At 46.1% G+C, this 13,756-nt stretch overlaps 1 protein-coding gene across 1 annotated transcript; it reads left to right on the top strand.

The window, feature by feature from the left end:
* The first annotated feature begins 1,159 nt into the window (after positions 1–1,159).
* Positions 1,160–4,306, top strand: LOC136546925 (putative mixed-linked glucan synthase 1). The gene is made up of 3 exons (XM_066538882.1): positions 1,160–1,453; positions 1,668–2,424; positions 2,530–4,306. Exons 1-3 carry the CDS (start codon positions 1,188–1,190, stop codon positions 4,186–4,188), a joined length of 2,682 nt encoding a protein of 893 aa, XP_066394979.1. The 5' UTR covers positions 1,160–1,187; the 3' UTR covers positions 4,189–4,306.
* Positions 4,307–13,756: the final 9,450 nt, after the last annotated feature.

Consider the following 13,756-nt stretch of genomic DNA (forward strand, 5'->3'; position numbering starts at 1 on the left):
GACAATGGAACCCTATATATATTGTGTTCAAAAAATGGAATCCTAGATTGTTTTTTCGCTAGCAGACAAGATGTTAGTAAACACAAAAATAGTAAAGAAAAATCTGACTTAAGCAAATAGGACAAATGGATGGAGCACCATACTTCAAGTGCCGGGGCTCACTCTATCTGTAACATGTTCGGCTGTTCCAAACTATTGTCAGACTAACTTAAATTTTCCGCGAAACATGATTAGTCAAACTTCACAAATTGCAGTAGCATTTTTCCTCGCGGTGATAGCAATCTGTACCTTATTTTCAAACGGAAAGTACAACGATTTTCTAACCCACGGGAGTGCCTGACTGTAAATTTTGGGCATCATTCTTCAGAAAGTCTCCCCAGAAAAAGAAAGGTTCTCTGAAATATCAGTGGGCGAGGTGAGCTGGTGTTATATGGAGACTGTAGGCGCTGGTTGGGCCGCCAATTTCACCTTTGCTGTCGAGAGTTGGGCAGTCCTCCACTCCCGATAAACACACGGCGCCTCCGAAACTGATTCGCCACTTCCCCTGACGGCGAAGTCTCGGTAGCGGTGCTCTTCTCGAGTTCTCAGACCCACAGCAAGTCAGGAGCAGCAGCAGCCAGAGAGCAACAGCATCCACTGACCAAACGTGCTGATCCCTGCACAAGTGAAACACGGACACCGCGTTCGGCCGTGCCTTTCAGCCCAGCTGTTGTTAGTCTGATGATCTCATTCTCACGTGGAGCCGGAGGCATATATATCGAACAAACAAATCGTTGTTACCACTAGGGTAGCGTGCACGTTTTCATAAAGATGTCATATTCCTTTTGAAACTTGAGACATGCAAGCCAAGAAACATTTGTTTATCGAGACGGTAACTTTTGGCCCCCTGAATTTGATCGGTCAGAACCTGATTCTGTGCTGTAGTGCACTAGCTTCATCCCAAGAATGCAAAAGTATACGGCAATGGCGGCTTCCCAGGCCCAGTTGCTGTATTTTGACCGTGCTGAACTAAAAAAACTGAACTGATGCTCCTTCCTATGCTCAATAACGGACGGACCCTCTCTATTCAGTCCCCTCCTCTCCGTCTTCCAAACTTTTCTGCTTTCCCGCCCTATATAATCCCCTGTCGGCAAGCCGCATGCACCACCAACGACACAACACGAACTAGGTGTGGCTCACCGTTCGAAATGATGGCCGAGGCGGCAGTGACTCGCCGGGTCAATGCCATTGCCAGCCTCCACGTCGACGCGACCAACGGCGCCGACGAGGAGAGCAGACGCAGCAGCTCGGCAGCTGACGACTCGCCAGTGGCCAAGCGGATCAACGCCGCCGCCGCCAAGGACAATGATGTCTGGGTGGCCGTCCAGGAGGGAGACATGCCTGCAGGCAACTCCAGCCAGCCCCTGCTGTTCCGGACCATGAAGGTCAAGGGCAGCATCCTGCATCCTTACAGGTTATTTTGGCCATCCAATGCAAGAATGTCCTCCCTAGGTGGCAATAATGGTTTGCATCAATGAATAATCCTAACTCGACAGAAACATTGCCACTACTCATCACTTGGTATTATATATAAAAACTGACTGCAACCGAAATTTGTTGATCTCTGACTGAATTTGCCCACGGTATGCAAGATCGATATACTAATGCGTTTGCCCGTTTTCTGTCAGGTTTGTGATTCTCCTGCGGCTGATCGCCATCATCGCTTTCTTCATATGGCGCATCCGGAACCGAAACCACGACGGCGTGTGGCTCTGGGCCACGTCCATGGTCGGCGACGTCTGGTTCGGCTTCTCATGGGTCCTCAACCAGCTGCCGAAGCTGAACCCCATCAAGCGTGTCCCGGACCTCGCCGCCATCAGAGACCAGCACGAGTACTCGACCTCCGGCGAGTCCAACTCCAATCTCCCCGGCATCGACGTCTTCATCACCACCGTGGACCCGGTAGACGAACCCATACTGTACACGGTGAACTCCGTCCTCTCCATCCTCGCCACCGACTACCCAGTCGAGAAGTACGCCTGCTACCTCTCGGACGACGGCGGCACGCTGGTCCACTACGAAGCCATGCTCGAAGTTGCAAGTTTCGCCAAGCTATGGGCTCCCTTCTGCCGGAAGCATGGCGTGGAGCCGAGAGCGCCGGAGAGCTACTTCGGAGTGAAGAGGCAGCCGTACACGGGGAGCATGCAGGAGGAGTTCGCGAGTGATCACAGGCGCGTGCGCAGAGAATATGAAGAGTTCAAGGTGAGGATAGACTCTCTTTTCAGCACCATCTACCAGAGATCCGAAGCGTACAACAGAAAGCATGCCAAGGACGAAGATGGTGTGTTGAAGGCGACGTGGATGGCTGACGGTACGCAGTGGCCTGGGACATGGATCGAGCAGGCTGAGAACCATAGAAAAGGACAGCACGCTGGAATTGTTAAGGTAAACATTCCATCACACTGACTTTATTTTCTTTAAAATATTCATCAAATTAACAAACTGTGAGCTAATACTAATTAGTGTACTAATTAACATGCTCTTTGACAGGTCGTACTAAACCATCCGAGCTATAAACCACAGCTCGGGTCACCAGCAAGCACTGACAATCCACTCGACTTCAGCAACACTGACACGCGCCTCCCCATGCTCGTCTACCTATCTCGCGAGAAGCGCCCCGGCTATAACCACCAGAAGAAAGCCGGCGCCATGAACGCGATGCTCCGGGTATCCGCTCTGCTCTCCAACGCGCCGTTCCTCATCAACTTCGACTGCGACCACTACATCAACAACTCGCAGGCTTTCCGTGCCAGCATGTGCTTCATGCTCGACCCACGCGACGGCGAGAACACCGCGTTCGTCCAGTTCCCGCAGCGCTTCGACGACGTCGACCCGACGGACCGGTACGCCAACCACAACCGCGTCTTCTTCGACGGCACCATGCTCTCCCTCAACGGCCTGCAGGGGCCTTCCTACCTCGGCACCGGAACCATGTTCCGCCGTGCCGCGCTCTACGGCATGGAGCCACCACGGTGGAGAGCACACGAGAGCAAGGTGAACGACGACAAGGGCAAACAATATGGTAGATCGACATTGTTCATAAACACAATACTAGACGGCGCGAACCAAGAACGACGATCTATCACGCCGGTGTTCCTCGATGAGGAGATAGTCACCAGCGAGCTGGCGTCACTGATGGCGTGCGCTTACGAAGACGTGACTCAATGGGGGAGAGACGCCGGGTGGGTGTACAACATCGCGACGGAGGACGTGGTGACCGGGTTCCGCATGCACCGGCAAGGTTGGCGCTCCATATACTGCTCCGTCGAGCCGGCGGCGTTCCGCGGCACGGCTCCGATCAACCTCACGGAGCGCCTCCTGCAGGTGCTCCGCTGGTCGGGTGGCTCCCTCGAGATGTTCTTCTCCCACAGCAACGCGTTCCTCGCCGGCGGCCGGATGCACCCGCTGCAGCGCGTGGCGTACCTCAACATGTCCACCTACCCGATCGTCACCGTCTTCATCCTGGCCTACAACCTGTTCCCGCTGATGTGGCTCGTCTCCGAGCAGTACTACATCCAGAGGCCGTTCGGCACGTACATCCTGTACCTCGTGGCGGTCATCGCCATGATCCACGTGATCGGCATGTTCGAGGTGCGGTGGGCGGGCATCACGCTGCTGGACTGGTGCCGCAACGAGCAGTTCTACATGATCGGCGCCACGGGGGTGTACCCGACGGCGGTGCTGTACATGGCGCTGAAGCTCGTCACGGGGAAGGGCATCCACTTCAGGCTCACGTCCAAGCAGACGGAAGCCTGCTCCGGCGACAGGTTCGCCGACCTGTACGTCGTGAGGTGGGTGCCGCTGCTGGTCCCGACCGTCGCCGTTCTGGCCGTGAACGTCGCGGCGGTGGGCGTGGCGGTAGGCAAGGCGGCGACCTGGGGGCTGCTCACGGAGCAGGCGCAGCACGCGGTGCTTGGGATGGTGTTCAACGTCTGGATCCTTGTGCTTCTCTACCCGTTTGCGCTCGGGATCATGGGACAGTGGGGGAAGAGACCTGCCATCCTGTTCGTTATGCTGGTGGTGGCCATTGGTACGGTCGCTGTCGTGTATATCAGCTTCCGTGCCACGTACCCAGTAGGATGGTCAGGCATGGCAGCTTCTTCTCTTGGTAAAGCGGAATCAGTGGTTGCAGCTGGGTCATCGGGGTAGATATAATCATTTTTCAATGCCACTGTATGTTTGGTGTAATAATTTGGATGTTTTGACTCTTGAGATATTATCTTGGAGTAAGGGCTGTATCCATCCAGTGTTTGTTGTTGACGCGAACATTTTCAAGATTGTTGAAGTCTCTTTACTTTGTATTCGAACTTTATGTGACCGTGGTAACTGGTACGAAATCAAACAAGACCCTGGCGGTCGTCACTGATTCTAATCATGCTATACCAGCACCATCCCTTCCGATCCCCACCAAGCAAGTCCTCTGTTTTCTTAATTAATCAAGCTTCTAATCATGATTGTAATATTAGTTTACTCGCTCCAGTAGTCCAGTAGCTTTTGGCAATCAACTGAACTATCCAAAGTTTCCACTAGCTTGAAAAGATCTGTTTTGGAAGCCTTAGGGGCTGCGCCTAACTAGAGTAGAAAGGGAAACAAAAACCGGCATGTTCAGCTAGGCTGGTTTTGACATGTCTTTGGCTTGATGGCCGATGAATCCGTGCGGAGAATAATGTTTGTCACACATTTATGGTGAAGAACGGCTAGGTTTACGAACAAATCAAGGATAACTATCATGTTTATACAGCGACAAACGACTAGTTTACAGGAGCAAAGAGACTGTCGAACTATCACATGGGAGGGACTCCGTCAGTCAGCAAACCTAGGATGCCATCTCTGATTGTCGAGATCAAGGATGAACAACATATCAAGGTTGGAAGAAGAGAATAAGGATAAAGAGAGTAGATTGATTTGTTTGGTATGATTCGTTTATTTTTAGGGTGAGTGGACTTATCCCGTTAGGGATCGAAAACCATTAGAAATCCATGCCAAAATACAACTTCAACCATTAGAAAACCATCCCTTTCCTACCAAGTCCTATGTTTTCTTAATTAATCAAGCTTCTAGTCACAAATCTAGATTGACAGAACGTTCGCCCCCGGAACAAAGTGCCTCGGCGCACGGCGGTTCCCAACAGGACCCACTTCTCTTTTTTTTTCTCCCAACACTATGTCCAGTGAGCGAGTCGCTCCCGACAGTGAACGAGTCTGCTCGATTACTTGTAGTTTTCACCCATTTATTCTTTTTTTACTATTTCCTTTTTATATTAATCTATCTATTTTTCTTCTATACTATGTTTTTTATGTTACATAACAAAAGCTTTATATGTATAAGTTTATTTTCAGAATTTTTAGAAGGACAGAGACATTTTCTGTGGTTCAAAAACCTTGTCAAGTATTTATCAAAAAAATTATATAACTAGATAAAAAGACAAAACCACTTCAAACCATGAACGGTTCTGAGAGTTCGGGGTTGTATAGTTTTAGAGTTCGATCAGAAAAATAAGACTATGACGATAGTTCGATGAGGTAAAATAAATTCCTCTGGGTGCCCTGTGTTGTGGGCTGCCATGGAGGCCCAATCTGAGGTGACGGGCTTTATCTCACTGGGCCGCCGATTCGTTTACCTCACTGGGCTGCCGAATCATTATCAGGGCTGTACTATGTCCCTATGGGTTGCTTGTTTCTATTGTCTAGTAATGGGCCAAAACGCAGGTCCAGTTCGCATGCAGCCACAGCCATGGAGGCACTGCAAAGGCCTACCAACTACAGCTGCCCGAATATACCGCCCTTGCAGGGAAAGAATCAAAGAAATCAGGAACTTAATACATCCAAGCAAAACTTGAGATGTTTATAAAAAACTTTTTTTTGACAACAAACGAATTCATTTCAGCAGCAAGAAGCTGCAAGCAGTCTTACAGACTGTAAGTTTACACAATTCAGTACATCCAAGAGTGGGCACCGGGTAGAGTGGCAAGTGTAGGAGCACACAGGCTCAAAGTATGAATTAATAGGAACTGAGACAGAGAACGCCTGTCTAGCCAGGGCATCCGCCGTGGTATTGAGGTTCCTGCTAATTTTGAAGAGCTTCGCTTGCCGTCGTCTGGAGTAATTGCTGAAGAGCTGGGTGAAAGATTTGATCCTCCAGTCTGGAGGGTGGTTTTGGTCCTCTGCAGTGAGAAAGTGTACTAACTGTTGACAATTTGATAAGAAAGTTGTGTTGTTGAAGTAGATGAGGTCGCTGATCGTTGCTGCAAGGGTTAAAGCAGCAGCCTCCGACATAAGCACTGAGGAAACATCGGAGACGATCGCCTTGACGTAGATTGTCTGTGTTGGCTGTACCTGCGGATTGACAAAGAATATACCAAGTCCTGCCGTTCTAGGGGGCAGAGATGGTTGATCAGGTAGAAGGGAGGCATCAACATAGCATCTTACACCTTGAATGAGAGCCGGCATCCTTATGGTGTACCTGTCCGTCTGCCCAGCAGTACAGTGCTGTATGCAGCAGCCTGCCTGGGGGTTAGCTGCACTAGAAATTTGCATACCTTGGTATGGAGTAGCATCCATCAGGGTGCGGCCACCAGCGCCGAGGCCTTGTGTTTGGTCCTGTTCATCTCCTGTAATGGCATCGGGCATACCTTGCATGAGAGTTTGTGGTGATGTTGTATCATGTGGAGGAGGGGCCTCTGTCATCAGCCTTGTAGGCTGGGAGGCTATGACATCCGGTTCTGCATTATGCACACTCTTTTGAGTGTTGATGTGCGCAGCAACAGCTCGATGAACCTGCCAAGGAGTCCAGGGTTTGCTTTGGAAGCGATTATCATTCCGCGCCTTCCATAGATACCATAAGGTGGTTAGGATTTTATGAAACAAATATTCAGGTGTTGACTCAGAAATAATAGCTTGAAGAATTATTTGTATTCCGTCATTTTCTTGGGAAAGATTATCAGTTCTGAGAGAAGGATTAGTAGAAAACCACACAGCCCTAGGGAGATTGCAGTGGAAAAAGAGATGAGCATCATCTTCGACCGCACCACAGGAGGCGCAATGTTTATCAATGTGAGTCGAGTACCTTGCTGCCCGATCAGCAGTGGATAGGGCTCTTCTGATAAGTCGCCAGGTGAAGGCTTTGAGTAGAGGTGCTAATTCCTTACTTTTCCAAGCTCTCTGCAAAATTTGGTTAGCCTGAGAAAGAATGCTCCTCGATCCTTGCTGGGGTAGTTGGACCTGGAGCTGGGAGGACAGATGCCTGTAAATATTTTTAGCAGTGCATAGACCATTCTTGGATGGGGTCTATCTCAGGATATCCTGTTGTTCACTAGGGACAGACCGGATATTAGTGGAAAAATTGCAAAAATGACATTCGAAAGATTAACTCCTTGATTATGATGACACTCGGGTGGATGACAAGTGAGCCTATCTGTGTCTATGAATGCGAGTCCAGTGTCAAATCTGCAAACGACCGATGTTTCGAGTCTCATTTTTGCAAATCGCCCAATATTAGTGATGACCTGTACAGCCTGATTGTCAAAAGTGTTGGAAATAAGATCTATGTTCCATGAGCGGGTGTTAGAGATCCAAAGATCAGAAACCGTAGCAGGTAAGGGGGAGATAGTAACAGGCAGGAGAAGGTGGTCATGTATGGAATTCCAAATAGGACACCACGGAGCAGACCAAATGGAGGTGTTACCTGCATGAATCTAGTAGATCGAGTTGGAGGAGAGATTATTCTTGACCTGCAGGATTGAAGACCAGAAGATGAGCGAGGTCCGTCAGCCATGGCAGTCCAGAAGGGGCTGTTGTGGAAATATTTTGCTTTTAAAATTACAGTAAGAAAAGGATTCTTGTTAGTGGCGATATTCCGAGCAGCATGAATGATCAGGCTCTTGTTGATAGTATGAAGGTCACGGATGCCTAGGCCACCATTCTCCTTGGGTTGACATATGTCCTCCCAGGAGCGAAAGGCAATGGGGCTAGAACTGTCGTCCTCCTGTACGCCGGCCGACCAAAATCTGGGGATGATAGTGTTAATTTTCTCAATAAAGGTTTTAGAAAAAAGAACTGTGGACACGTAGTAAATAGGAATGGAGGCGGATTGATCTCTAATCCTAACCGGATCCAATGGTCCAGTTGGGTCTTTGATTCGTGCCCTGATCGGGGGCGTCCAGCCCACCATGGTTGGAGGGCCCCTGTCACACTACGCTATAAAAAGAGGTGGGGGCCGGTGGCTCTTATCACGAGGTTGACCTGAGCCGAGCTCTTCACCGACACCTAAACCCTAATCCGACCAGAGAGGGGCGCAGCCAGTGACGGGAAGCCACCAGCCGCGCCGCCCGCTCCAACGACCTGGGTGCGGGCAGCGCGCGTGGAAGAGAGGCAGGCCGGGCCGAATTCCCGACTGGGCCGAATGAACAGTGATGAATTGAATCAGTTATTTGTTTTTCCTTTTTCTAGTAAATGTTTATTTCCTGGAAAATTGATAAAATGGCTTAAAGAAAATAGAAAAGAGAATTTTTCTGTGGGTAAAATTCACTAAATTGATATTATTTTTCCGCTGCGTATTTAAAGATGTTATTTTCATTATTAAATTCGAACCAACGGGGGAATTTAATTTTGAAAATGAATATGTTTTAATTGATTATAATATTGTTATTATTCTGACCAACGTTGATTAATGGCAATATTATGATGAGTTTTTTGTCATGCATTAATTCTATTTCTGCCCAACGGTGATGTAGATTTAATGTATAAACAGTTGTATGTTTTAATTTTGACCAACGTTGAAATCAAGGCATACAATTGTTGTCATTATTTATGTTCTCACACTATATGAATTGTGTTTTTAGGCGGATACAACTTGATTGGTTGTATCAAAGAGATCCCCACTCCCAAAGGTGATAACTACATGGAGTGGAAGAAAAAGATTGACCTGACCTTCATCTTGACTGAGGTGGACTGGGTAGTCACCTCACCGTGTCCCATAGAGCCTGTGGTACCAGTGAGGGAGACAAACGAGGCTGATGCCGCTTGGGCAATAAAAGAGAGGGATTTTGCATCCCAAAGAATATTCTATGACCTTGAGCATAGGAAGTGGGTCACTGCCAACAAGAAATATTTGGCTGTGATAAAGAACACGATTGAGCCTGCAATTGTGGGCTCAATCCTAGAGTGTGACACCATCACCGATACCTCGAAAGAATAAAGAGTCAGTTTACTAGCTCTTCAAAGACATATGCTACCCAACTGATAAAGCAGCTGGTGACAGAGAGGTACTTAGGTAATGATGGCATAAGAGAGCACATACTAAGGATGAGCAATTTGGTATCCAAGCTAAAACCAATGGATCTGGCTCTCAATGAAGAGTTCTTTATCCATCTAATTTTTGCTTCCTTGCCAAAAGAGTTTGACACTTTTGTTGTCAACTATAACATACAGCCCAAGAAATGGGACATGAAGAGGCTCATGGCTATGTGTGTGCAAGAGGAGGAGAGAATGAAAGCTGGCAATGGTGGCTCTATCAATTATCTGAAAGATAACAAGAAAAAGAATACTAATGCTAATTTCTCCTCAAAGTCAAAGGAAAAGGGTCCTATGCTGCATCAGCCTCAGCAAAATAAGTTCACAGTAGAGAAAGATCAATGTCTCTATTGCAAGAAGATGGGACATTATAAGAAAGATTGTTTCGATTACTTAAAGATGATCATGGCAAAGAAAGGTGAGAACATTATTACGTTCATAAATAAATCCCTGTATGTACAATATTCAAAATCTACTTGGTGGATTGACTTAGGCACAACTGTTCATGTTGCTAATTCTTTACAGGGATTCCGTTCGACGAGGACTACACAAAGAAGCGAAAGACACGTTAAAGTTGCAAATGGAGTCCTAGCAGAAGTTGAAGCCGTTGGCGATCTTTCTCTAGAGCTTGCTGATGGTTTCAAACTTATACTTAGAGATGTTCTTTATGTTCCCTCATTACAAAGGAACTTGATTAGTGTTTCATGTTTGGACAATGATGGATATGATTGCCATTTTGAAAATGACAAATATAAGATAACATTTAATGATGCATGTGTTGGTCTTGCTATCTTATAAAATGAGCTTTATTTGTTATCACTACGTGATGATGTGAATGTTGTATACGATGATGGGAACGTTGCATGCGATAATGTGAATGTATCCTCATCTACGGATATAAACAGAAAACGAAAGAGAACTCACGATGCATTGTCGAAATTATGGCACTGTCGTTTAGGCCATATTTCGACGGGGAGAATCAAAAGACTAGTTAAGAATGATATTCTTCCTCCATTAGAGCTCTCAGATTTAGAACAATGCAGAGAATGCATAAAAGGAAAGTATGTAAAGAAAATTAGGAAAGATGCCAAATGAAGCGCAGGAATTTTACAGATTATTCACACAGACATCTGTGGTCCGTTTCCTGTAAAGAGTGTGTATGGTTATGATTCATTCATAACATTCACAGATGATTACTCCTGTTATGGCTACATTTATCCAATCAAAGAAAGAATAGAAGCATTGGATAAATTTAAGATATTTAAGGCAGAAGTTGAAAACCAACACAATTTAAAGATTAAGATAGTCAGGTCCGACCGTGGGGGGAGTACTACGGTCGGCAAACCCCATATGGCCAAGTTCCTGGACCTTTTACAAGGTTCTTACAGGAGAATGGCATAGTAGCCCAGTATTCTACACCGGGCAAACCTCAGCAGAATAAAGTAGTTGAAAGGAGCAATCGTACCTTGATGGATATGGTGCGTAGTATGATAAGTTACTCCACCTTACTGATGAGCCTGTGGATGGAGGCGTTAAAAACCGCCATTCATATTCTCAATAGAGTACCAAGTAAGTCGGTGCCCAAAACACCATATGAGTTGTGGACAGGAAGAGTACTCTCACTAAACCACTTACGTGTGGGAGAGTCCTGTTGAGGCTAAAATATTTAACCCAAACATTGGGAAGCTAGATCCCAAAACAGTAAGTTGCCATTTCATTGGCTACCCAGAAGAGTCAAAAGGTTTTCGTTTCTACTATCCATATAGACATACAAAGTTTGTGGAAACGAGACACGCTGTCTTCCTAGAGGATGAAATGATGAGGGGGAGCATGGTAGCTCGAGAAATTGACCTTGAAGAGAAGCGGGTGTATACGCCCACTCCGATGATTCATGAGCTATTTTTCTCACTACCTGTTGTCGCTGCACCGACAGTGCAAGATACTGTGGTCCCAGCACCTGTTGTTATTCCGCCTGTGGCAACAATGAATGACGATGAGGAACTTGGTCCTCAGGATCCTATAGAACCTATTGCCACACATGAGGGGGAGCAACAACAGCCTCAAACAGAAGATGTGCCAAATATAGAGGCCCCTCGAAGGTCTCAAAGAGTTAGAAGATCAGCTATTCCTGCTGACTATGAAGTATACAATACTGAGAAATTTAAAATGGAGGATAATCCCATCTCATTTTAAGAAGCCATGAGAAGTGATCATTCATCAAAGTGGCTTGAGGCCATGGAAGATGAAATGAAATCTATGAATGCCAATAAAGTTTGGGACTTGAAAATAATTTCTAAAGGAGCCAAAACAGTAGGCTGTAAATGGGACTACAAAACAAAACTTGACTCTCAAGGGAATATAGAGAGATATAAAGCACGACTTGTGGCAAAAGGCTTTACGTAAAGAGAAGGGATTGATTACAATAAGACATTTTCTCCAGTCTCATGTAAGAATTCCTTCAGAATTATAATGGCATTAGTGGCACATTATAATTTAGAATTACATCAGATGGATGTAAAGATGATATTTCTCAACGGAGACTTGGAGGAAAATGTTTACATGGCACAACCAAAAGGTTTTGTCAAGGAAGGAAAAGAACGAATGGGATGTCGCCTAAAGAAATCCATTTATAGATTAAAACAAGCTTCAAGACAGTGGTACTTGAAGTTTGATCAGACAATAAGGAATTTTGGGTTTAAAGAGAATGTAGAGGACAATTGTGTCTATGCAAAGTTTAAGAATGGCAAGTTTATCTTCTTTGTCCTGTATGTGGATGATATCTTACTTGCTAGTAGTGATGTCAGTCTACTACTAGAGACAAAGAAGTTTTTGTCCTCAAATTTTGATATGAAAGATCTTGGTGAAGCCTTGTTCATTCTAGGGATCGAGATTCACCGAGATAGAAGTAAAGGGGTATTAGGACTATCACAAAAGGCATACATAGAAAAAATCTTAAAGAAATTCAGTATGCATAAATATAGTTCATCACCTGCTCCTATAGTCAAGGGCGACAGATATGGGGATTTTCAATACCCTAGAAACCAATATGAGATCGATCAAATGAAAGCGGTTCTATATACTTCAGCTATCGAAAGCTTGCAATATGCTCAAGTATGCACGCGCCCTTACTTGACATTTGTTACCGGGTTACTTGGCAGATTCCAGAGCAATCCTAGAACAGAACACTAGAAATTAGTAAAGAAAGTCTTGCGTTATTTGTAAGGAACGAAAGACCTCATGATGACGTATAGAAGATCTGATTCACTCCATATAGTGGGATATTCAGATTCTGATTATGCGAGAGATAATAGAAAATCCACGTCTGGATATGTATTCACTCTCGCAGGAGGAGCTATTTCATGGAAAAGCTCAAAGCAAACTGTCACTACATCGTCCACAATGTATGCCGAGTTTATAGCATGTTATGAGGCAATAGGGCAGGTGAACTGGCTAAAGAAGTTCATACCCGGTTTGAAGGTGGTTGACAACATCTATAGACCACTTAAGTTATACTACGATAATAATTCGGCAGTACAGTATGCTCACAACAATAAGTCAAGTGGTGCTGCCAAACACATTGACATAAAGTATTATATTGTGAAAGATAAAGTCCAGGATCAAGTCATAAGTCTTGAGCATATAAGTACCGAAAAGATGCTCGTGGATCTGCTTACAAAAGGCTTACCACCCAACGTGTTTAGAGAACATGTCGTCAGCATGGGTTTAAGGGAAAGCCTATAATTTCTGGACAAAAGAAGGCCCAAAGATAAGTATCTATTTCAGAACAGAGAGGTGTGTTGTAGCTGTTAAATCTATCGGCAATGGACCGTGATGATGAGACATGCTCTATGCGCTAATCTGTAATGGAATGAACAAAAGTAAATGATATGAAAGTAAAAGATGGAAAGAGATAAAGGGAGAGATTGTTAGATTGATCTCTAATCCTAACTGGACCCAACGGCCCAGTTGGGCCTTTGATTCATGCCCTGATCGAGGGCGCCCAGCCCACCATGGCTGGAGGGCCCCCGTCACACTGCGCTATAAAAAGAGATGGGGGCTGATGACTCTTATCATGAGGTTAACCTGAGCCGAGCTCTCCACTGACACCTAAACCCTAATCCGATCAGAGAGGAGCACAGCCAGTGACGGAAAGCTACCAGCCACGCCGCTCGCTCCAACGACATCAACGTCTTCATCGCCCTCTTCACCGACCGTCACTGCCCGTACATAGACTACACCAACGAACGTGATGGTGTCCTCTGAACCCTCCCCCTCTGCGGTGTTAGGTTCAACACCTTCTCTTTTCCCTCTCTGTCTCTCTTGTTCTACATCCATTAGGATGAACTACGTCCTTTATCCTGTATAGAATCACTCTACCGGCTAGATCTATGATCCTAGTGATTTTTGCTTCCTAACAGCAAGAACCG

The sequence above is a fragment of the Miscanthus floridulus genome, chromosome 3 (genome assembly GCF_019320115.1).
Source record: "Miscanthus floridulus cultivar M001 chromosome 3, ASM1932011v1, whole genome shotgun sequence".
In the NCBI taxonomy this organism is placed as follows: domain Eukaryota; kingdom Viridiplantae; phylum Streptophyta; class Magnoliopsida; order Poales; family Poaceae; genus Miscanthus; species Miscanthus floridulus.